The sequence below is a fragment of the Haliotis cracherodii genome, unplaced genomic scaffold, assembly GCF_022045235.1.
Source record: "Haliotis cracherodii isolate W230 unplaced genomic scaffold, xgHalCrac1.p SCAF_7, whole genome shotgun sequence".
In the NCBI taxonomy this organism is placed as follows: Eukaryota; Metazoa; Mollusca; class Gastropoda; order Lepetellida; family Haliotidae; genus Haliotis; species Haliotis cracherodii.
This window is the reverse complement of record NW_027266330.1, coordinates 27,786,544-27,813,446: the sequence shown is the minus strand read 5'-3', so window position 1 is coordinate 27,813,446 and position 26,903 is coordinate 27,786,544. Positions and strand designations below refer to the sequence as shown.

The 26,903-nt window shown below is 43.4% G+C and overlaps 1 protein-coding gene across 2 annotated transcripts; it reads left to right on the top strand.

The window, feature by feature from the left end:
• Positions 1-1,248: 1,248 nt before the first annotated feature.
• LOC139447418 (uncharacterized) lies at positions 1,249-26,871 on the top strand. 2 transcript variants are annotated; one of them, XM_071228754.1, is made up of 4 exons: positions 1,249-1,301; positions 18,425-18,844; positions 24,849-25,043; positions 25,490-26,871. In XM_071228754.1, exons 2-4 carry the CDS (start codon positions 18,512-18,514, stop codon positions 25,835-25,837), a joined length of 876 nt encoding a protein of 291 aa, XP_071084855.1. In that variant the 5' UTR covers positions 1,249-1,301; positions 18,425-18,511; the 3' UTR covers positions 25,838-26,871. The 2 variants fall into 2 exon arrangements, with proteins under 2 accessions (XP_071084855.1, XP_071084856.1); XM_071228755.1 differs by lacking the exon at positions 1,249-1,301 and adding an exon at positions 14,094-14,151.
• The last annotated feature ends 32 nt before the right edge of the window (positions 26,872-26,903 follow it).

Sequence of the window (26,903 nt, the reverse complement as noted above, 5' to 3'; positions counted from 1 at the left end):
AACTTCAGTCATTTGTAGACAGATTATATTGAGTTAATAGTTAGAGTTGTGTCATCATGTAGACTCACCTGTTTATCAATGTACCTCAATAACCTACCTCACAGGTAAGACACCACTGCTATAAACGGTGTTCTTGTATTTTAAGGGATTTGTGTGTGCATAGAAGTCCTGTCAACAATAACAATGAGATAATTCAAAATTGACAACAATAGATAGTAATACAAACATGTCGAAGAAAAATTGATATTCTGTTGTAGGTAGACCTTTTGAAATGCATGCAAATCATATGACTTTTAATTCGCTTCATAAATGTAAAAATGTGACATCACAGAGCCTGGACATTTGATATGGGTGGGTAGGCTGGATGGAGTGGTCTTAGGACTGTGTCATAGTTTGCTGCCTCACCACGACACCCCACCCCACCCCAAACCCACCCCCCCATTTCATATTAGAAATACATGGACCCCCCACCTCCCTCCAAAATACATGTAACATGTTTTCGTGAAGCCCCATCCCTTACCCCACCGCCTCATATTAAATAACCAGTCCTAAACTTAAATTCAAATCTAAGAAAAAAAGTTTTGAAAAATTACAGTTGTATCAAAATTTCACGACACTGACTCATCCGTCGCAATTGCAGAGTTGCTTCCCCTAGGCGTGCCAGACAACTATGATCATGGGTTCGAATCCCGGATTCGCTCCGACTACTTTTTCTTGGTTTGTCAGAACCAACGTGTGTTTCACCAAAATGAAGGCCTAGGCCTGCATCACTAGGGGCATTTTTCCGACATCAAACTGACACGCCATGATTTGAAGAAACAAATCGGCATTACACCATACTCATTGATATTTAACTTTCAATATATACTCACAGTCTATCTTTCGAATAATAAATATTCAAAATCAAAATCGAATGACCACTTGCGTTTATGTCTTGATCTGATATTGAATTATGCTGAACATGCATGTACAATAATAGACAAATAGATACGCCTTAAGCATTTATATTATATATGCATATACATCTTTCCAAATTCACTCGTGAAATTTCCATCAGAACGTAAAGCCATGGAAGCAGATAATATGTTCCCATATATACACACGTTAGATGGCCAGAACACGTTCATGGGTGTCTCGTGACCTACTGTGGCTTTAACGACAACAAGCTCATGTGGCGCTGTAGTCGACTGGATCCGCCCTATTTACTCGCTACAACTACGCACGGTGAACCATTCACTGCCTTATTCAGTTGCCGGCTTATTCAGTTGTCAACCACGCGAAAGGCGGACGCTCTTGCCCAGGTGAGTTCAAACAGAATAGAATGTTTAGCATGTCTGTAGGTATAGTATAAATTGCAACGACAGATTTGATTTGCAGACATATCCGTTTGAATGTCTGGATGATATGATTATTATTCAGCGATCAATATGTTTTTATGTGATGACATAATCAGTAATGGGAAAATAGCCAAGGAATGTGAACATGTACGGAGAACATGCATGTTTTTATGAATGAATGCTTTCATCCTCGTCATCCCCGAGTCTACATACCTCAGAGGAAAGTGTTCAACGTTCGTTTATGGGATAGTTTACCGTTGTACAATGCAAATAGGAAACACACTACACCGTATACTAGTAATATGCTTTAATGATGTTAAATCACGTTTTCATTGTGATGAAATATATCATGCATACAGACACTGATAGGGAACATTAAACCCAAATGTAACTGTAATCACGACCAGGGTGTGTTTATGTCAACTCTGACATACCAAAAAATATTACAGAAATACTTGCCAATCCTGGATGCACACCTGGTGTACCAGAGCTTCCTCCGCCTGACAATGGCGGCATTCATGCAATACGTGTAATTAAAGGTGCATTTATTTATCACTTGAGCATGTCTGGGGTATGTCGAGGTTGATGTGCTGGTTTGGTTTCTGTGTGACTGATCTACAATGATGGGGTATGTTCATAATGAGCTGTGCACCAACCATAAGGGATCGACCACTTGATATTCGGGGATATTTATCTTTGGCAATTAAAACAATAAAAAACACACCTTGGATCAATGTAATTTATGCGGCTGACAATTTATTGCTTTTCAATAGTCAGAAGCTAAAATATATTTTTGTCAAGAATCTTTGGCGACACTTTTTTTTCTCTCGATAAAACCAGCCTCTCAGAATATCAAATGGTCGGTCTGTAATATAGTTATTGAGCTGGAGTCACCATACCCGATGTGTGAGGAACAGGTGTAGCCTTGTATGGATCCCACTGGTAGAAGAGTAAATATTCTTGAATACCAGTCTTAGAAAACACATTCCACCCCTCGTTAGATACAAGAAACTCAGAGCAAACATTTCCTTATGTGGCGACCAATCACTTAGGTCAGATAGTGCTGCTTATTACACCCAGGTGTGCAGCCAAGCTGATTTCAATTGCGTGCATTCTTTCATTTTTACTACCGGGTGTCAATGAAAGGCAATCCTCTTAACTTTCAATGTAACTTACATAAAGACGGACACACATTAACGTGTCTGGCCCTTCCATATGCAGTTCATGTGAGAAGGCGGCATGGGTGTTGGGTTACAATAATTCACTTAAAGGCTATGAATGCCTCAGTTTAAAAGATTCGATGATATATTTGCCTAATGACTTCATGATTAATATAGTTATGACGACAATATATTATAAATTAATATATTGACGGATTCGACTTGAGTTCTTGGGCAAACTGGGGCAAACTGGGACAAACTGGGGCAAAGTGGGACAAACTGGGGCAAACTGGGATTAACTGGGGCAAAGTGGGACGAACTGGGGCAAACTGGGGCAAACTGGGACAAACTGGGGCAAGTTTGATTTCATCTTGTACTTCTGACAGGTCACATTTTCATTCGGGGCGATCGGGTAGCCTAGTGGTTAAAGCGTTCGCTCGTCACACCGAAGACCCGGGTTCGATTCCCGACATGGGTACAATGTGTGAAGCCCATTTCTAGTGTCCCCCGCCGTGATATTGCTGGAATATTGTTAAAAGCGGCGTAAAATCTTACTCACTCACTCATTCCTTCATTTCTTTGTAATTGATCACTGCTTCTCCGACATGTTTCAATGTGTAAAGTATGAAAGTCGAAATTTACATTGTTATTATCTGCGATTCTCATGATTAATATCTTTCAATTAGTCTTCAACTCGGATGGTGAAGTGAGGTAAAATGGGGTCATAATTTATGCGACGTGCTTACACCGTATACTGACTCTGAGCCGACCAGTCCTTGTTTTAGCCACCTAATGCCGAGCACGAGCCAGGGTAACAACAAGTATCATATTTTAACGTCTTTTGGTATGACGTGGCCGGGATCGAACCCACGACCTTCCGCTCTCTGGGTCAAGTTAGAAGGTCTGCGTGTACTCATTAAAGGTGCCCTCCTTCAGGGTGTGTAGTTTAATGCAGTCGACGTTGTCAATAAACAACATATCACTTCTTCCTTTTACGCTACAGTCACATAACAACTGTAAATGTATAAAACCCGGGATCAATTCAAATGTCGGGTAAAATGGTTTTGTGACACAATTAACCATGGTTTCCTTGACATACAAGATACGATTTTCGACGTAGAAAATAAAGATCGGTGACCATCAGTGTCCGATAATACCTGTATCTGTGATCTGACATTAAATTGATGAAAGGGTGGTACCGTGGTCGAATCCCACACCTACGTTAACCGTGTTAATAGACACGGGATGAGTATGACCAACAATGGCCAACGTGTGACACAGCGACCTACAGACCAATCAGGGCCTGCTGGCGTTATAATGAAGTAGTGTTATACGTTAGTCATGACAATCTTTATTTGAAGTTTTAGGTGATGATTCAGGAAACAGGTTAGAAATGTGAAATGTACGACAATGCTCTCAGTGCCATCGGCGGAGCACGATACGCTTCACTATTTGATATGGATTGATAAGCACGTGCTCATCTCTTGCCGGAATCGTACAATGTAAGATATTTCTTATGATTATGGAATGCGTTTTGCCACGTTTCAAAAGTGGCTGTTGGTAAAATAAATACTTCACTTTTAGAACCTGGCAAGACAACCTGTGCCTTCAAACACTTAAAACCCAATACGCCATAAGTCTTGACCCGTGAAGATCCGGGGTAGAATATGCCTGTCGTAAGAGGCGATTAACGGGATCGGGTGGTCAGGCTCGCTGACTTGGTTGATACATGTCATTGTATCCAAATTGCGTGGATTGATGCTCAAGATGTCAATCACTGTATTGTCTGGTCCAGACTCCATTTTTTACAGACCGCCGTCATATAGCAGCAATAGTGTGAGTTGGGTTTAACGCCGCTTTTAACAGTATTCCAGTTGTATCACGGCGTGTCAGCTTAATGTGGGATGAAAGCCCGAAGTGATGCAGGTCTCAGACGATTACCCCATCGGTGAAACGCACGGGTATGGTGCTGACAAACCTAGAAACATAATCTTGGCGAACCGGGACTCGAACCCACAAACCAAGGGACGCAACTCTGCACAGCGAATTGTGGCGCCTTAGACCACTGGGCCACCCGTGTCCGCCAGGATATTTGTGGACAACCGAAACCTTATGCTCCTGTACATGAAAACTGATGACAATGATTCTGTTTGCGCGTTCGTCGTTTAATCCTTCACAACGAGCAGCACAGGGCGACATGTTTGACCCGAGTCAACTCAGTGTTTGACCAGAGCCGACATGACTCTCTGTGAGTCGGGATCATGTGGTGTAGGGTTGTATATTGGAGTGTAATGATCCCTGATGACACTTCAACTAGTATGACAACGCATGCCAACCAGCACTTGAGGAGCTGGTAGAGGAAGCACATCCGAGATACGTGTATCACAGGTGACATTGATCGCAGAGTCATTGTTGCAATAGTTATTGGCTGTTTTCGATGGGATCGCCTCTGTGGTCTGATGGATAGAGCGTCTGCCTGGAGAGCGAAAGGTCGGTAGTTCGAACCCTGGCCGCATCATGCCAAAACATGTTAGAAGATGGCACTTGTTGTTACCCTGTTTGGCGTTCGGTATTAAGGGGCTAAAACAAGGACTGGTCGGCTCGGAGTCAGTTTTCGTGTCCGAGTGGAGTATATCACACGCATAGTGAAGCAAATTCATTGAAGCGATATATCCTAGGCGATATCGCTTGATCTCGTGGAAGCCACTTTTGGGTGATATTTTGACAAGACTCGGAGTATTCAACTTTTGTCAACTTGTGTTGATATATTTGATATCAAAAGACACTCGGGTGATATTCTCTATGTATCACGACATCCTGTAACTAATTGAGTCCAGACAATCCAGTGATGGATATTGTGAGGGACGATTCATGCCGTTGGTGAACGGTGACAGGTTATCAACCAAGTCACCGAGTCTGACCACAGAGCCTGACCACTTAAATCGCCTCTCACGACCAGTAGAGGTTGCTGGGACCAGTTCTAACCCGGAATCCGCAACATGGTGTTATTCGAAGTGTCGACGGTGATATAAAGACATAATACGATAACTGGCAGCGAGGATTTTAAGGCCTATCACCCTTTATCCAGTTACTTCCCCGACCATCTCCTACCCCACCCCAAACAAACCCAGCCCACAATATCAAACCCCACCCTTGTCGAGAACCCACCAACTCCTGACCCGTCCTGCCACCCCCACAGCCTCAACTACCCTTCACCACAGCCCACATCTACTCACCTCTCCCGCTCTCTATACCACCCCGCGTACACCCCCACCACCCTCCACCACCACCCACCCCTCTCCAAACCCTGTACAATGAGTTTCACATCCGAACAATTTCATCCATAAACAGATCCAAATAGAAAGATTAGGCCCATTGACAAACAATACCTCGTCAACACAGGAAGGTTTGCATGCACCGAATACACTGTGTTCTTACGGGCCTAGACTGGCTGACATAGCTCAAACAGGCCCCTTCCATGATGAGGTCAGCAGTGTTTATAATAGGTCCTATAGTAATCGTACAACGCGGAACGATAAAGGGTCCTACCCTGAATTTCCCCCGAGATGGAAAGGGGCCAAGCCATGTCACGGTCTGCCTGCAATATACAGGTAGTTTAGTCTTCCTTTCTTGTATCATTTCAGTTGACTTATCAAGCATACATTAGTGTAGTTGTATATATTTTCCATCAATCCTGTCACTGAAGAGGTACCCTCAAAATTATATAAATGGTAGATAGTCGTTTCAGAATATATACCACCTGCCGTGACCTCTACACAACAAAAACCGGTTCTTGTGATGCTATGGACAATAGTCCGTATGATGGACAGGCAGTTGAAATCGGGTTGGCGTCGTGATATAGATTGTGTTGTAGCGATACCGCGTCCATGCAGCGATAAGACACAAAGGCTTCGTGTATTTATGAGAAGGTCAATTTATGTAGGTTTTAACATTTTAATAAATTATTGTGTGTGTGTAATTCGATACTGATGTGAGATGGTGTGATCGCCGGTGTTTGTGTGTGGTGGTGTGATGTGAGACGGTTTGGCGTGGCGTGGCGTGGCGTGGCGTGGCGTGGCTTGGCGTGGCGTGGCGTGGCGTGGCGTGGCGTGGCGTGGCGTGGTACTCTTCAAAAAGGGAAACGCAAAAATGGTAATCGATTATTCAAAATTGGCCCATATCATTGACCCAGGTTCCATATGGCACACTTGGAATAGCAGATTTTCAAGGTGAAGGTCATCTGTTCTCAATATATTTTATGGCCACCATTAGAGTCCAAAACTGACTGACATAGTCGTCCGATGGAAGCAATCAGATCCCGATTTGTGCCCTGGGGAATGTTCACCCACTCTGCCTGCAGTTCTTGTGCCAACTGTCGGAGGTTCTGTGGTTGTTGCTGACGTGCTCGCATTCTGGGGGCCAGGGCAGGACCCGGATGTTGCAATTCCTGAAAAAGGCTGTTGTCAGTCTTGTCGTGTGAGGTCGAACGTTGTTGTTGGAATAATGTTGCATAATGGGAAGGTCGTGTGGCCGAAGAATCTCATCCGTTTAACGTTGTGCCGTTAGATTCACCAGAACTTGCACCAAGTCTGCTCTACCTGTGTAGGAGATTGTCGCCCACATCATCACACTACCACCGCCAAATCTGTACACTTCCTGTATACATATTCGTGCATAACATTCCCCGTCACTAAACCAAACCTGTCTCCATCGCAGTTGTAGCCATACTCTGTGACTTTGACACCATTGACGTTATGTTTTTGCGATATTTCCATCTTTTCACTAAATTTCTGCAGTACCTCATTCTAATCCCAATCCAAGCAGAAATCCCAAATCATTTTTGGTATTAATTTTGGTATGTCGGCAACACTCTGTCATATATTTACGATTTAACGAATTTTGCGTTTCTTATTTTTACACAATATATATGAGTGAGTGAGTAAGTTTGGTTTAACACCGCTTTAACAGTATTCCAGTTATATCGCGGCGTGTCAGCTTAATGTGGGAGGAAAGCCCGAAGTGATGCAGGTCTCAGACGTTTACCACCTCGGTGAAAACCAAGAGCACGGGTATGGTGCTGACAAACCTAGAAACATAATCGGGGCGAACCGGGATTCGAACCCACAATCATAGGTTTCTGGCGTGCCCAAGGGACGCAACTCTGCACAGCGAATCGCGGCGCCTTAGACGACTGGGCCACCCGTGCACCAATATATATGAGTGAGTGAGTGAATTTGGTTTAACGCCGCTTTTAACAGTATTCCAGTCATATCACGGCGTGTCAGCTTTATGTGGGAGGAAAGCCCGAAGTTATGCAGGTCTCCCAATATGTATGAAGACATATCAAGTGTGTAACTGAGCGCGAGATATAAATATATCCCATTATACCGAATTACTTGGTTATTTCAGAACAAAAGAACACTGTTGTCGATGAACCAACCCGTATTCCCGATGACAATAAAACAGGTATTGAATGTACAAAGTTTGAAGTCAGTACAGATGACAGACAATAGCTATCTGTCAGTCACATGTACCCGAGTGTCTGTTTCAATCTCTCCCTGCTTACATCAGCGTTCAGATAAGCCAGCGACGTAATACAATCGTGCACGGATCACTGCTTCCATTGGGCGGGGTGAAGTTGGGTCACATGAGAACGACCATTGAATGTCCCGGAGTGGGGGGTGGAGGGAGGGGAGGTGGGTGGGGGCGGGGGTAGGGGGTGAACTTAATCATGCTTGTACAAACCTGCAGTTTATAAACAGACTGAATCACGTGACGTTAAACTAACTACTCCAAGCGATATAAACGGGCGCTTTATTTCAACAATGGGATAGCTAAGTGACCTGTGCTTCTGGTTTGGTTAAACGTGTAAGGCTTGACTCATGTTACAGGTGTTGCGGTGAGTGAGTGAGTGAGTTAGTGAGTGAGCCGCTTATAGCAATATTCAGCAAGACCACATCTATGTCAGAAATTGGACTCAAACGTTGCACACATGTTGAGAATCGAACCCGCACCTTCGAGTGAAGAGCGAACGCTTTAACGACAATCTTAACACCCCCCACACCCGCACCCCACACACCCCACCCCCACCCTAACTCACTCACTCACATTGATGTCGGCAAAGGCGAAGTAACAGCAGACACCAGTATAAGATTCTTGCGAAGCTGTTCGTTTTACCATGTTATTATCACGTTTCCATATACCAAAAAATAGAAAGGAATCCCCGATAACCAGCCCTAACTGTGGATAAGGTAAATGTCAATCTTAAGTCTATTCAACCTCCGAAACACACAATCGCGAAATCGGTGCTTCTCTTGTTGTTCGCCGCGATCATTCGTTCCGCCGGAGACTCTGCTCTATGGTAGAGTGTATGCCGCATAGATAAGACTCAAAGGGTGACAAAAGAAATCTTGTTCGGAGTCAGTGAATCGTACACAGGCACTTGTTGACACGCAGTCTTTAATGACACGAAAACGCTTGTAGACTGAAGTTATTTATTACGAAATACAAGTAGCTTGTAAGCATCACATTATGATTCTGCAGACACTCATGAAAGTGATTTTAGTGCACAGACCGCCTCCGTGGTCTAGTGGTAGAGCGCTCGCCTGGAGAGCGGAAGGTCCGGGGTTCGATCCCCGACTGCGTCATACCAAAAGACGTTAAAAGATGGTACTTGTTGTTACCCTGTCTGGCGCTCGGCATTAAGGGTCTAAAACAAGGACTGGTCGGCTCGGAGTCAGTATACTGTGTCTGAGTGGGGTAATCATGTTAAACTGCGGGATGGTATCTGAGTGAGCTAGCACTTTAAATCGGCATCAGTCCGGACTACAAGCAGCCACACAAACACACACACGTACACGGACGTCGCTATATAAGTGCAGTAATCTTGGAGGCGACGTTAAACCCCATTTTACCTCACCTAGTGCACAGTGGGCCTATTTGGCAATGATGCGAGTGCAATGATGCGAGAGCAGTGATGCGGGGAATACATGCGCCCGTTGTGTGGATGAAGTCACGTGTACGTGCAGCCTGTCACGCCACATTCCCGGAAAGAATCAAGCGTTCGTCATTGTAGTGTTATTGTGAACTCCGCTGACATTATTGCAAAAAATGATACAACAGATAGGGTATGTGTTGAGTGTAGGGTTCAGTACACCAGATGACACCTTGATTTATTTGCCTGGTCTTAAGGTCGTACGGGTGGCAGTTGTTTCATATATTTATACGAGGGACAGCCCAAATTTGCTACCCGGGTGCCGACCCCCTTTTACCAGACCCTACCTGGGTACCCGCTGTATGTCTCAAGTTGGATACCAATTGTCCAATTAGGAACTGTTTTAACGGAGCCCTGACAAAAACTATAAGATTCACGCACAAATTGATCTGAAGCTGAAGCTGACTCAAACTTTACCTTTACTCAAACACATAAAAGTCAGAGGGAATGCGTGTATTGTCAGAGAGAAGTGTGAACATTTTCGTAGAAAAGGTCTGCAGCAACCCATACTTGCCGTAAAAGGATACTTTGCTTGTCGTAAGTGGCGACTAACGGGATCGGGTGGTCAGGCTCGCTGACTTGGTTGATGCATGTCATCGTATCCTAACTGCCAAGATCGATGCTCATGATGTGAATCACTGGATTGTCTGGTCCAGACTCTATTATTTACAGACCACTGTCATATAGCTGGGATATTGCTGAGTGCGGCGTTAAACAACAAATAAACACTGTGGGTAGCGTTGCTAGCTTCACAGAGACTGATGACAGACTGCCGAAATATATCTGGAATATTGTGCGGCGTTAAACAATAAACAAACAAACAATTTTTTTGTTCTTTTTAATCATGAAACGATATATCACGTGACCAACCATGGGTCCGGGTAGTGGGTACCCGGGTCCAACTCAAGACCCATCCGATCCGTGTACCCTACTTACCCGACCTAGCCCTAATTTATACCAGGCGTTAGCGAATTAATGAATAAATAAAAGTGGATTTTTCGACGCAGGCTTACATCTATTTAATCTGTATTATTACGGCTTTCAGTGATGGTGTTCAACCAGGGCAAAGTGTCGGTTAATGGGACGAGATACAACTCAGTCGGGCCCAATGTGAGTGAGTGAGTGAGTGAGTGAGTGAGTCTTGCTAAAGGACAATCCATTTGATTTCGGAAAGGGGGAGGAGGGGGGTTCGTAAAAGACTAAGAGACAGAGAGATAAAACATTCTGAAGAACATAAATCCCACGTACAAAAGCCAGCCCACCCATTTGATTATAGAGCTATAAATACATGATTAATACCATAAAATATAAAAAAATCTTTGTTCCCTACACACAAAAACATGATTTAATGAAAATTTTATAAGATGATAATATTGTAGAACAGTTTTAACCAATTATCACTAAAATACATGTACTGTAGGGGAGTGAGGTGGCCCGTGGTTCCGCTCGTCACGACGTAGATTCGGTTTCCCACTATAGGAACAATATGTGGACATTTCTTGATGTTCCCGCTGTGATATGACTTGAATATTGAAATACACGGCTCAGCGCGCTACTTACCAACTCACGCGTTTAGCGTCATACATTATACACACTGTAATGTTTTAATAGAACCAGAACTACCTATTTAACGGGGGATGTGGGGCACATAAATTTAAAGCGTTGAAGGCACGGGTTCAATTCCACACATCCGTATAATTTGTGAAGCCCATTTCTAGTGTCCCCCGCCGGGATATTGCTGGACTATTGTGAGAGTGGCGTAAAGCCATACTCACTCATTTCTTAACGAGAGAATGCCCCGTTGGCATCAGGTGAGTCTCAGTTTATTAATATATTTTTTCAGTTCCTTTTACTGACCGACCATGTCATATCCGGGCCTAGAGTCTGGGATAGTGAGATTAGACTTATAGACTACTGTTGGATAGTGAAATAACGTCCTAATCGAAATCGACGTTTTTCTAAGTTTATTCAAAATACAACATCAAAAGAAAAGCGTTTCCTCGCCCGCGTGTTATGCACTGTACTGAGTCAACACTGAAGGGAGTACTGGCACAATGATGGATAAAATAAATAATAATTGTTATTTCATTGACGCTTCAAAGTAATATCAATAATATGTTCCCCCTCCCCGAACTCAATATAGTGTTTATTTTCGCCTTTTCAGGATGGATACCAACATTTTGAAGTAAAAACACTTGATCAATCAGCCCGTTACAATCAATATTCTGCATCATCGCGAGCATGGAAGCCTTTATCAAATTCCCCATCCTAATAAAGATGAATGGTGGAACTCTGTCCCGTGTAATTGATCATTTCTCTATGTTATCAGGGAGCCGCTGATGAGAAATCTATGCTGTTGTGCGTTTCTATTTGCCTAAATCAAGAGTCCGCGTTAAGCTGGCTTGCCTCCAGACCCGAGATCAATGCCTGGGAGCGTGAGTCGTGGCCAGGAGCAGAACATTACCGTTATGTTCTGTATGAACGTTGCCTGGCACAGATCTGGAGTTTCCTTCAAGGATCACGTCTCATGCCTATTGTAAATACCAGAATGCTGTATCATGTGAGTGAGCGAGTGAGCGAACTTTGCATCGTAACATCCCATCGCAACATTATGTATCGCATCTCAATATCATAACATTCCATCGCAACATAATGTATCGTATGGCAACATCGTAACATTGCATTCCAACATCGTAACATTGCATTCCAACATCGTAACAACGCTACAGGGTAACATCCCATATTACAGCATCGCAACATCGTGCATCGCACCAAAACATCGTGCATCCTAAATATGCAATCGCATCCCGACATCGTAACATTGCCATTGAATCCCAACATCGTAACATTGCCCTCGCATCCCAACGTCGTAACATTGCCGTCGCATCCCAACATCGTAACATTGCCATTGAATCCCAACATCGTAGCATTGCCGTCGCATCCCAACATCGTAACAACATGCATCGCATCCCAACATCGTAACATTGCCATCGCATCCCAACATCGTAGCATTGCCGTCGCTTCCCAACATCGTAACATTATGTATCGCATCTCAATATCATAACATTCCATCGCAACATAATGTATCGTATGGCAACATCGTAACATTGCATTCCAACATCGTAACATTGCATTCCAACATCGTAACAACGCTACAGGGTAACATCCCATATTACAGCATCGCAACATCGTGCATCGCACCAAAACATCGTGCATCCTAAATATGCAATCGCATCCCGACATCGTAACATTGCCATTGAATCCCAACATCGTAACATTGCCCTCGCATCCCAACGTCGTAACATTGCCGTCGCATCCCAACATCGTAACATTGCCATTGAATCCCAACATCGTAGCATTGCCGTCGCATCCCAACATCGTAACAACATGCATCGCATCCCAACATCGTAACATTGCCATTGAATCCCAACATCGTAACATTGCCATCGCATCCCAACATCGTAACATTGCCATTGAATCCCAACATCGTAACATTGCCCTCGCACCCCAACATCGTAGCATTGCCGTCGCATCCTAACATCGTAACAACATGCATCGCATCCCAACATCGTAGCATTGCCATCACAACAACGTAACATTGCCATCGCATCCCAACATCGTAACATTGCCCTTGCATCCCAACATCGTAACATTGCCATCGCATTCCAACATCGTAACATTGCCATCGCATCCCAACATCGTAACATTGCCATCGCATCCCAACATCGTAACATTGCCATGATTGAATCCCAACATCGTAGCATTGCCGTCGCATCCCAACATCGTAACATTGCTATTGAATCCCTACATCGTAGCATTTCCATTGAATCCCTACATCGTAGCATTGCCGTCGCATCCTAACATCGTAACATTGCCATTGAATCCCAACATCGTAGCATTGCCCTCGCATCCCAAACTCGTTACATTGCCATTGAATCCCAACATCGTAACATTGCCATCGCATCCCAACATCGTAACATTGCCATCATTTCGCAACATCGTAACATTGCCATCGCATCCCAACATCGTAGCATTGCCGTCGCTTCCCAACATCGTAACATTATGTATCGCATCTCAATATCATAACATTCCATCGCAACATAATGTATCGTAACGTCGTCTTTAACGATAGGCAGCTGCTGCGATGGGCCTTCTGGGATAGACCTGAATGTTACGTTGTATGGTACCTCTGAATCTGATCTACTTCAACGCTAATGTGGTATCTCATTATCACCTATCCTCTTCAATTATGGTGACATTTACAAACATGCCGCTCTTGATACTGAGAAAGTCGTACTGATCTAGTAAACGTTATATTCTGACCACACATCACCAACCCCATAATGTTAGGACGCATGCAGGTCATTTGGCTGCGTGGTGAATGCATCACGTTAGGAAGAACAATAAATGCAAGACGCAATGCTTACTGTAAAACTGAAATATAAATGACACAAAGAATTTTCGGAATATGTACAAAGTCAATTAGAATGCCGGTTAGTATTACCTAATAGCAAAATCAGATAAACCCAAGCAGACGTTATACGGTATTTTCCGCTACGAAATCGGCCCTCTAAATTAGGGCACCGACAGTGCTTGTTGTAAAGCTGGAGGTGGTCAGCTCCAACTTGTCGGGGAACTCAGAGTCGCGGAGCTGAACAGTGTGAGTAGATTATCACATATTCATATCATAATATTCATCTTGAAACCTTTGACAAGCATGAACTATGTATAACACACATATAAGAACATATTTAAGATGCCTTGCGTTGGCAAGACGTTTCAGACTCTCCGTTCAGCTTCTCGTCACAATGCTACTATAGTAGTAACATTTAGTGTGTCTGTGGAGTGCTTGTGGTGTGCCTGTGGTGTGTTTGAAGTGTCTGCGGTGTGCCTGTGGCATCTGTGGTGTGTCTGTGGTGTGTTTGTTGTGTGCCTGTTGTGCCTGTGTTGTGTCTGTGGTGTGCCTGGTGTGCCTGTGGTGTGTATGTTGTGTCTGCGATGTGCCTGTGGTGTGCCTGTAGCGTGTCTGTAGTGTGTCTGTGGTGTGCCTGTAGTGTGCCTGTGGTGTGTTTGTGGTGTGCCTGTAGCGTGTCTGTAGTGTGCCTGTGGTGTGTCTGTGGTGTGTCTGTTGTGCCTGTGGTGTGTCTGTAGTGTGCCTGTGGTGTGTTTGCGGCGTGCCTGTGGTGTCTGCGGTGTGCCTGTGGTGTGTCTGTAGTGTGCTTGTGGTGTGTCTGTGGTGTGTCTGTTGTGCCTGTGGTGTGTCTGTAGTGTGCCTGTGGTGTGTTTGCGGTGTGCCTGTGGTGTCTGCGGTGTGCCTGTGGTGTGTCTGTAGTGTGCCTGTGGTGTGTCTGTTGTGCCTGTGGTGTGTCTGTGGTGTGTCTATGGTGTCTGCGATGTGCCTGTGGTGTGTCTGTTGTGTCTGCGATGTGCCTGTACTGTGTCTGTTGTGTCTGCGGTCTGTCTGAGGTGTGCCTACGGTATGTCTGCGGTGTGCCAGTGATGTGCCTGTGGTGTGCCTGCTGTATCTGCGGTGTGTCTGTGGAGTGCCTGTGGTGTGTCTGCGATATGTCTGATAGTCGTTAACGCTATGTGCCATTATTGTTATAACATAGCCTTCATGCACAGTCATTGCGATTATTACACCTTATCCTTACTTGTTATAACATGACGCTGTTGTTTAATATCACATGTATACTGTTTTGTCCATTCATCTATCTTCAGGCGATTTAAAACATGCATTTTTGCTATCATTTTAAAATATCATCTGATCGATGATGTTTTGCATTGGTCTAAATAATACTTTGCTACTGAACGTTATCGTCACAGTCCTTTATTTCTGCAAGGCATCTTTCCAGTACTTTCATGATGTATGACATAATCACAATCCAATTGCTACACTACGTCGTTATGCTACTCCCCCGCTACATGACATTGTTTTAATCCGTTATTGTTACCATGCATCAATACAAACCTGTGTAGATGCAAGCCATATGTACATAGAGGTTATCCTTTATACTTCATTACAATCCTTTATAGCTGCAAGACATCGTTACAATCGTTTTTATGCTGCAATACATCATCTCAATCCTTTATCGCTGCAAGACATCGGTACATTCCTTCATAGCTGTAAGATATCGGTACAATCCTTTATAGCTGCAAGACATCAGTGCAATCCTTTATCGCTGCAAGACATCGGTACAATCCTTCATAGCTGTAAGACATCGGTACAATCCTTCATAGCTGTAAGACATCGGTACACTCCTTTATAGCTACAAGACATTGGTACAATCCTTTATAGCTGCAAGACATCGGTACCATCCTTTATAGCTGTAAGACATCGGTACCATCCTTTATAGCTGCAAGACATCGGTACCATCCTTTATAGCTGCAAGACATCGGTACCATCCTTTATAGCTGTAAGACATCGGTACCATCCTTTATAGCTGAAAGACATCGGTACAATCCTTTATAGCTGCAAGACATCGGTATATTCCTTCATAGCTGTAAGGCATCGATACATTCCTTCATAGCTGCAAGACATCGATACATTCCATCATTGCAGCAAGACATCGATACATTCCTTCATAGCTGCAAGACATCGATACATTCCTTCATAGCTGCAAGACATCGATGCATTCCTTCATAGCTGCAAGACATCGATACATTCCTTCATAGCTGCAAGACAGCGGAACAATCCCTTTTTGGTGCAAAACATCTGTACAATCCCTTTTTTGCTGCGAGACATCGGTACCACGTTGTATTGCTGCAAAACGTCATTACAAAATATGGTTCACGGGAATTTTCATAACCAACTAATGGGCTTTGCATTTAATTGCCTCATGAGAAAAATTACAGTTCGTGTTAATTCTTATTATTTCATCTCACCTGTCTGTTTCCCTTCAGAATTATTTTAGTAATACAGTATGTATCTGTTATTCACATACATAAGATGTATTCACAAGTGATGCCCAAATCTACCTATCTTTTAACTGACGAATGTACCACGTCAAGATGGTGGTCAATCGCAGTAGATGTCATTCGCAGAGTATGTCAATCGCAGAGGATGTCATTCGCAGAGGTTGCCAATCGCAGAGGATGTCATTCGCAGAGGATGCCAATCGCAGCTTCTAGATTCTAATAACACACATTGATCATACGTAATATCACATCCCATTATTTTTCATCCACTTTCCCCTTTGTACACACTGCGATCAACGCGTGAAGAACCTTTCACCCAATAACTCAATACTCCATCCATGTATGTGATATATGACGGACTAAGTTAATTAACTACGTTATCAGCCTTGTATGCTGCACACAACGTCCCCGTCTACCACAGCGGCAATGTGTAACGTACGTCAATATCACGGCGTAATTGAGTGACACTAACAAAGGTATTTTCCACAGGCCTTTTTAACGGTCTGCACCAAGACGAGGGTTCCCCTGTTCGGCTTGGGGGTGTTTTATCAACACTTCAAACATTCAAGTGGTCTACTGTCGGGGGTCTTTTCAACCGTTATTCACAAGAATTCCTTTGTCCTTTCATTCACTCTGTCCTTTGTGCAGGATGGCTTCGATGTGTCAGAGAGTTCATAATACCGACAATGCAAGCAATCTAGGTGACCGTAATAGAATGTCGAGTTCAATATGTGTGGATGTGATTGTGACACTTTTTCATATTGAATGTGAGTGAGTGAGTGAGTTGGGTTTAACGCCGTTTTGAACACTATTCCAGTTATATCTCGGCGTGTCAGCTCAATGTGGGAGGAAAGCCCGAAGGGATGCAGGTCTCAGACGTTAAGCACTTCGGTGAAACGCACGAGCACGGGTATGGTGCTGATAAACCTAGAAACATCATCGGGGCGAACCGGGATTCGAACCCACAATCATAGGTTTCTGGCGTGCCCAAGGGACGCAACTCTGATATTGAAAGTGAAGGCGAATGACGTGGTTTCGGATGTACCTTTCGTTTCTCCTTTCTAAGAAAGAATGCAAATATTCCAATGATGTCATTTCTACTGTCGCCATGTTCGACATACCTGACCATCCTTAGTTTCTGAAAAAGTGTTCCAAATGTGAATAAACCTATTAACATGGGGAAAATGGACAAAATTTGACAAATATTTAATCATGTTACATGCGACATATTAAGAATTGCATGTGGTGAGATATTGTGAAATTACACACCAACGGACCATGTTCCAAAATTATAAAGCTATGGTTATGACGTGTTAAATTCGGGGCGTTAAAGCAAAATCCGTGATGTACCCGTTACACTGCAGCCAGTGAATGACTGTTGTTTTAGCCGTACCCAGCTACTTCACAGCTGCCTGTAAATAATGTAATCGCGTGGGCAAGTGTGCTGAGCCTTGAACATTATTGCAGAGATTCAGAGTGTGAGCTTGATCTGGGAGGAAGGCCCGACGTGATGCAGGCCTTGGACCTTTACCACTTTGATGAAACTCATGCGCACGGGTATGGTGCTGACAAACCAGGAACATTATCAGGGCGAATCAGGGATTCGAACCCAGTTCCGAGGATTCTGCCACGCCTTAGGCACGTAACTTGAATTTAGGCGCCTTAGATGACTGGGCCACGATGCCCCAATATTATCGAGTCTGGGCCACGGTGCCCCAATGTAATCGTGTCTGGGCCACGGTGCCCCAGTGTCATCGAGTCTGGGCCACGGTGCCCCAATATGATCGAGTCTGGACCAAGATGCCCCAATGTTATCGAGTCTGGGCCACGCTACCCCAATATGATCGAGTCTGTGCCACGGTGCCCCAGTGTAATCGAGTCTGGGCCACGGTGCCCCAATATGATCGAGTCTGGGCCACGGTGCCATAATATGATCGAGTCTGGGACAGCAAAACCAGTGGTTGACAAATTTACATTTCTGTATCATTGTGTCACGTGTGTTCTGTTTGTTTCAGCCTGCCACTACAATGGATACATGACGTGCGGGATATGAGGTGAAGGTGAAGGTCGACACGTTCAGTTACTCGTCCAATCTTGCCGCCATGTTGCAAACTTTTTTCAAAAGAAGGCGCCGAGCGTCCTCCATCACCTTTCTTGGACTAGTAACCTTCATGTTCCTGTGCTTATGGAACTTTTCTACAATGGACAACCCTTCTCAAACATATGTGCATAGATTCAGACTATTCGGCGGAGCTGCGGAAGAAGACCTGCCGTCTGACTTTTACAAACTACCGGCGGATGATCCTACGCTGGTGGATATAGTTCGTAGCAAGTTCCGGTCTCCATCGACAATGGATTATAACCTGACTAAACCAGACCAGCGAGACTTCTCACGCGGACCAAGTGAAGTTATTGACGGGATCCTTGGTTCAAAGGTAAAATATAGCAATAAAACGTTTTATATATCAGACACATAATTTAAGTAAGAATTGACGTCAATGTCTTTTTGCGTTTATTGAGGGATAAACGCACAGTCGGCTTACACACTGAGTAAATCAGCTTAGCGGATTTACAGAAAGTGTGAACAATTAACGATACGGGGTAGATTAGATCTTCAGCAACCCATGCTTGCTGTAAAAGGTGACTATGCTTGTCGTTGGAGGCGACTAACGCGATCGGGTGGTCAGGCTCGCTGACTTGGTTGATGCATGTCATCGTATCCTAATGGCGTAGATTGATGCTCATGATGTCAATCACAGGATTATGTGTTACGACAAGCATGGGTTGCTGAAGACCTGTTCTCTGCCCGAATCTTCACGGGTTTTATATCTAATGAATGACATTGTGTTTGATCAAGTAAAGTGGTTCTATATACTAAATGGCCTGGTACAGATTTCCAGTTAAGGTATAAACATTGTTATATATTCCTTGATCCGTTTCACAAAGCGAGGGGCGGTCGGGTAGCCTAGTGGTTAAAGCGTTCGCTCGTCACGCCGAAGACCCGGGCTCGATTCCCGACATGGGTACAATGTGTGAAGCCTATTTCTGGTGTCCCCCGCCGTGATATTGCTGGAATATTGTTTTATAAAAGCGGCGTAAAACCATACTCACTCACTCAAAAAACGATTTTAGCGTTATACGACTATCGTATACCAATGTTAAAGTATAAGAGTTACGATCAAAGTATAAGAGTCACGATCATCTTAAAACATTGGCAATTCGCTGTGCAGACTTTTGCTCACATTCGCCCCAATAATGTGTCCAGGATTGTCAACACGACACCCGTGCTTGCGTTTTTCCCCAAAGTGACAAAAGGTCTAAGACATACATCACTTCGAACTTCGGAAAAAAAGGGGACACGGGTGGTCCAGTCGCCTAAGGCGCCACAGAGTTGCGTCCCTTGGGCATGCCAGAATCCTATGATTGTTGGTTCGAATCCCGGTTCGCCCCGATTATGCTTCTATGTTTATCAGCAGCATACCCGTGCTCGTGGGTTTCACCGAAGTGCTAAACGTCTGAGACCTGCATCACTTCGGGCTTTTCTCCCACATTAAGCTGACACGCCGTGATATAACTGGAATACTGTTAAAAACGGCGTTAAACCCAACTCACTCACTCACTCGGAAAAACAGAAATACTGTTGAAAGTGAAGTTAAACCAAACTCACTCAATTATTTACAGCCCGCAGTGATACAGCTGGAATATGCGACTTCAAACAACATTCATTCACTCTTAAGTGAAACAGCACCTGTGTCGGCAGTGTATAAGAGGGTCGTTCGGGTTACTAAAACATAATACTTTTTTTTAAAACAAATGATTGTACAGGTCTTTATTACATGCTCGTATGTGGCAGTCTTGATTCATGATGGGAGAACGAGGCGTGGCGTTTTGGGTTACTTACGTAATAGCACATGTCACAAGTGACAAATCACCAGACTTCAGGAAAGGATGTCGACACACTAAACTGCTTGTAAAAATCTCTATCTAGATTTAAACTACAAATTTCTTTATACTGTCAAACTGGCTTCCACGGGAGATGTCGCTTGGTTAAGATTAAGCGATATAGTTTATACTTTAGTGTGAAAGACTGAATTTTCTGAGGACCGCCTCCGTGGTCTAATGGTAGAGCGTCCGCCCGGAGAGCGGAAGGTCTTGGGTTCGATCCCCAGCCGCGTCATACCAAAAGACGTTAAAAGATGGTACTTGTTGTTACCCCGTCTGGCGCTTGGCATTAAGGGGCTAAAACAAGGACTGGTCGGCTCAGTATACTGTGTCTGAGTGGGGTATTCATGTTAAACAGCGGCATGGTATCACAGTGTGCTAGCACTATAAACCGGCATCAGTCCGGACTAGTACAACCAGCCACACACATACACACGTGCATGCACGTCGCTACATAAGTGCAGTAATCTTGGACGCGACGTTAAAACCAATTTCACCTCACCTCACCTCACCTGAATTTTCTGAAGTTGAGGAAAGTGTTATTTTCATTGCAGTGAACACAACACTTGATATTTCACTGCAGTGAACATAACACTTGATATTTCACTGCAGTCAACATAACACTTTATATTTCACTGCAGTGAACACAACACTTGATATTTCACTGCAGTGAACATAACACTTGATATTTCACTGCAGTGAACATAACACTTGATATTTCACTGCAGTGAACACAACACTTGATATTTCACTGCAGTGAACATAACACTTGATATTTCACTGCAGTGAACATAACACTTGATATTTCACTGCAGTGAACATAACACTTGATATTTCACTGCAGTGAACATAACACTTGATATTTCACTGCAGTGAACACAACACTTGATATTTCACTGCAGTGAACATAACACTTGATATTTCACTGCAGTGAACATAACACTTGATATTTCACTGCAGTGAACACAACACTTGATATTTCACTGCAGTGAACATAACACTTTGCCGGAACTATTGTCAGACAAGAGCTACCTCCCCGAACATTGTCTCCCTTTATCGTAAGTGTCTGGCCCGTTCACAAACTGTTGAGTTCCTTTATACGTTAGTTGTCCACTGACAAGGCAAAATAATGATAGTTGGTCATTTATGGAGCTGATACCGCTTATTGTTGTTTGTTATTCTGTTGAAAATATTTCTTTATAAACTGTAAATTTCTCATTTAACTCGTCAATCGAGAGTGTTCATTTCGCAAAGCGACATTTTTGTTACTTAAAGGATTCTTTAAAAAGTTTCTACACATGTTTTACATTCGTTATTAATGAATACTTAGGTATATAAGCTATACACTCAACACAGTTTGACAAGCGTGTATTCCTTCGCTTCCAACAGCTGTCTCGTAGCGTTCAAGAATATATTTTTTTAAAGTTGATTTCGTATATAATTATATCCAAGTGTATGATAAAGAATTTTAGTGATCTCAAATATTTTTTATTACTTTTGTTTATTTTTGTTAACATTGCAAACTTGGGACTACTTCTTAAGTCGAAATTACCAGGGGTGGTGAAATGTCCTTGCGAGTCAATGTTTCAAGGTTTTACATTTGTAATGAAAACAAAATTCCAGTTGACAACTACAGAAAAATTATTATAATAAATAGGATATTCCATGTGTCTCGTGAAATATATCTTTCATCTCGTGACGGGTTAAAGGAGTGAAAATATTTCCTTTTCCACGTCACGAGATGAGAGAAACATGATATTTCACCAGACACGTGAAATATACTATATGTCTTCGGGGGGATATCGCTGCAATAAAAATACATCAAAATGCTACCGGTTACCATGACATTAGCGAGGGGAGTTATTCAAAGGGGAGGTTGTTATTCCAAGGGGGTTATTCAAAGGGAAGGTTGTTTTTCCAAGGGGAGTTTGTTATCCCAAAGGAGAGGTTGTTATTCCAAGGAGAAGTTGTTATTCAAAAGGGAGGTGGTTATTCAAAGAGGGGGTTGTTATTCCAAAAGGAAGGTGGTTATTCCAAGGGGAGTTATTCAAGGGGAAGGTTGTTATTCCAAGGGGAAGGTTGTTATTCCAAGGGGAGGTTGTTACTCAAAAAAGGAGGTTGTTATTCCAAGGAGAGGTTGTTGTTCAAAAGGGAGGTGGTTATTCAAAGAGGGGGTTTTATTCCAAAGGGAAGGTGGTTATTCCAAGGGGAGTTATTCAAAGGGAAGGTGGTTATTCCAAGGGGAGTTATTCAAAGGGAGGTTGTTATTCCAAGGGGAGGGTTGTTATTCCAAGGGGAGGTTGTTACTCAAAAAAGGTGGTTGTTATTCCAAGGGGAGTTTGATATTTCAAGGAGAGGTTGTTATTTAAAGAGAAGGTTGTTATTCCCAAAGGAGTTTGTTATTCCAAGGGGGAGTTTATTATTCCCAAATGAGTTTGGAATAACAAGCTTCCCTTTGAATAAAAAAGGGAGGTTGTTATTTAAAACAGAAGTTGTTATTCAAAGAGCCCCGTGAAGATCCGTGGTAGAATAGGTCTTCAGCAACCCATGCTTGTCGTTAGAGGCGACTAACAGGATCGGGTGGTCAGGCTCGCTGACTTGGTTGATGCATGTCATCGCATCTTAATTGCCAAGATCGATGCACATGTTATTTATCACTGGATTGTCTGGTCCAGATTCGATAATTTACAGACCGCCATCATATAGCTGGAATATTTGTGAGTGCGGCGTTAAACAAACAAACAAACAAACAAACAAAGGGAGGTTATTATTCAAAGGGGATGTTGTTGTTCAAAGGGGGGTATTATTCTAAGGGGTGGGGTTATTATTCAAAGGGAAGATGATTATTCAAATACACTCCCTTACAACATAAACCCCCAGTATACACCTGTATTATGGTCGTGCAGGTGCCAAGTTAATTATACCTACACTCGTGTCACGTCAGGAAGACGTACGGGCGTTGTTCTCTTCAGCTTAAAACATGAAATGTTCTGCATAAAGCAAGGCATTAATATTCATGGGCGAGGCCGAGGCCCTGGTACATCACGTGGAGGAAATACATCACTGAGACAAAACAAACAAACAAACAAACATGCTGAGGGATTATAGCAATCACTTATGTTGTTATTAAATTTCACAGGGATGGTACAACTGCATTGAAGATATGTTTACATCATTCAGAATTAATTTTGAATTAAAATGTTAGGGAATTTAATTCTACGATTAAGTGAGAAATGGTTTGTATTAATGGATTGCTACAATGCAAGTCGCAGACACTCCAGTGGCCATACTTGATGTGTAACTGTTCAGGTCTAAAGCGCTTCCAAATAACAAGAGGTACAGTAGAGTGGTACTACCTCAAATTTCGAAACACGGTAGGTTTATTTCCTAAATAGTAGATCGTTTTTAGTTTCAACAAAATCATTAAATACGCTGTCGTTGACGTTTTATATTTAATCAGACGCATCTTTTAATGATAAAGTCCATGTCTTTAGTAGCGGACAAACATACCACTTTTAACAGAATTAATAACTCGGACATAACGGCACTTTATGGATCTTCACGGGCCTGCATTGTCATGAATGTTATCACATGTGTTCATATGAATGAGAACTAGACTTTGTTCATTTCAACGATTGCATGTACTGCTTGCTGCTATGCCTCATAAGGTACATGTACATCTGTTGCCAGTCCTACATACGTGCACACTGTACCTAATGTGTCACAATTGCTATTGATTATTGCCTGCGAAATACGTTGTGTTCTTAATGCCTGGTGTATGCAATCGTATTGCTATGAATCCACAAGACCGTTACTTGAAATGTAGAGTGGGGCACTGGTGGCCCAGTCATCTAAGGCGCTGCGATTCGCTGTGCGGAGTTGCGTCCCTTGGGCACGCCAGAAACCTATGATTGTGGTTTCGAATTCCAGTTCGACCCGATTATGTTTCTAGCTTTGTCAGCACCATGCCCATGCTCGTGGGTTTCACCGAAGTGGTAAACGTCTGAGACCTGCATCACTTCGGCCTTTCCTGTAACATTAAGCTGACACGCCGTGATATAACTGGAATACTGTCAAAAGCGGCGTTAAACCCAACTGACTGACTGATATGTCTGGTTGTCCATGCCTCGCTGTCTCCAGTGTCCTAATATCTCAACGTTACAGCACGGTCCCGCTTGGTTACAGCTTTTCGGGAAGCGTTTTTCTAACATTTGAACATCAGCCAGTCTTCGACCGAAGCTGATTATCATAGATGTAAATAAAACTTTACAAATATAAGGTAAAAAAGTAATGTTAGGTCACGGCCTTGCTCATACTTGGATTTTCATTGGAAGTTCGAGAAATCAGCATTTATCAGTCATTTAGCCATACGTATGCCTTTACTCATGACAGGAGTCCAAAGAATGCAATGGTCAGAGGAAAAGGGCTACTTCTCTGCCATTTAAACGTCTTACAATTGTCAAAACAAATATAAGTTTGTTCTTCATGTGTCCCCAGGAGAACGGCTTCTTCGTGGATTGCGGGGCCTTCGACGGCGAGTCCAAGTCGGTGACTCTGATGTTCGAGAGGCTGCGACATTGGCGGGGTCTGTTGGTGGAGCCGGACAGAGACCGCTACCTCCAGATTGTCAAGAAAAACCGGAAGGCGCACTCCATCAACGCATGCGTGCGCACAGACATAGAGAACTATGGTGTACGTATTCCTTAATGAACTATGTTTGTTTGTTTGTGGTTTTACACCGTACTCCAGCTATATGACGGAGGTCTGTAAATAATCCAGTCTGGACCAGACAATACAGTGATTAACAACATGAGCATCGATCAACGCAATTGGGATACGATGACATGCATCAACGAAGTTAGCAAGCCCAGTGATGAGTTCTATCCAAAGAAGCACGGAGTGTAGTGGCCGCCGTATTGATATACATACAGTGTCATTAAACTAACTGGCCAGGCGGTATCCGGGGTATCTTAATTTATCAAATTGAGATCAATGTCATTGTAGATATTTCCTAAAGATACAGGGAACTTCTAGACCACAAAGATGGGGTGGTTCTTTTCATTTTTCCAGGTTGTTTGCAGGTATTTGAAACAACAAAATTCATGAAATAAACAAAATACTTATTTCTCTCTTCTCAGCGGCCGGAGAAGAGTAGTGAACGCCTTGGATATTTTGAAGGCAGACAACGCAACGATGTCAAGGCAGTTCCATGTTTCTGGCTAACGACGTTGCTCCTAGCAACGGGACAAAAGAACGTCGATCTCCTCAGCCTTGACCTCAATAGCAAGGAGATGGCCTTGCTACAGACTATAGACTTCGACAGGATCAATGTCAAGTCAATCAGTTTGGAAATTCCGATATCCTATGAAGGGAAGTCTATTATAACCATCTTGGACTACATGAAATTAAAAGGATTCTCCGCAATGCATCAGTTTACAGATCACATTCACAAAACAAAAGACCTCGTTTTGAAAAAGACAAATTAGGTCAAGGTCATGGAGAGTTGGCTGAGTGTTTTGGGATATTGCAAGGTAAAGGTCGACCTGCTGACATTATTGCTATTGGACTCCTTAACACACATATCTGTACTCAGATAATCATTTCACAAATATACACAGTCGAGTTTGTGACTAATACCGGTTCCAAATGGTGAGTTGACGTCTTTCAATGGAAACATGAAGTTGAGAATGGTCATGACGTCACAGTGTCGATGGAGCCGAGTTGCAACGATTTTGGTCCTGCAGCTGTGTGATGCGACATCCTTGTTCAGGGCCTTTCCCAAATAGAGCTGTCGCTAGAACCTGGACATGTAACAGACTATTGAAAAGGGAATCAGTAATCTTAAAGTTTACATTTATCCTTGTGCGGATAACCATGATCAGTGTCACCAGTCCTAGACATGGACATTCATCCATGCGTGATTTTTGGATGTTTTGATGTAGTTGATAGTACAAGGATATTTCAGGGTATGAAATAACGGGCTGGGTGGATCTCAACGCTTGACAAGGATTGGTTTTTTTTATCCTCCGGGTATTTACAATGACAATCCAGTTGAAGTAGTCAATACTTGGATGTCACTGGGTGAACGCTGGTAATGCTGTCTTCCATTGACAAAAACGTACACATATTTACACCTCAAATTCCTCATTGTCTGCAGTGTGCCGTGCACATCGTAGGAAGGATAACGCACTGCATCAACATCTAGGTAACAGGTATCTGTACGTCACGGCTTAGAGAGTGTTTGTCTCATATACACGTACTCGTATATACCTGACAGTAACAGGGTGAGTGAGTGAGTGATTGAGTATGGTTTTACGCCGCTTTTAACAATATTCCAGCAATATCACGGCGGGAGACACCAGAAATGGGCTTCACATATTGTACCCATGTCGGGAATCGAACCCGGGTCTTCGGCGTGACGAGCGAACGCTTTAACCACTATGCTACCCGATCGCCTCGACAGTAACAGGGCCGTCATCTGATAGGAGATCGATCATTGGGGGGAGGGCCTGTTGTCACTAGAAAGGCGACAGTCATGTTTGTGTGTGTGTG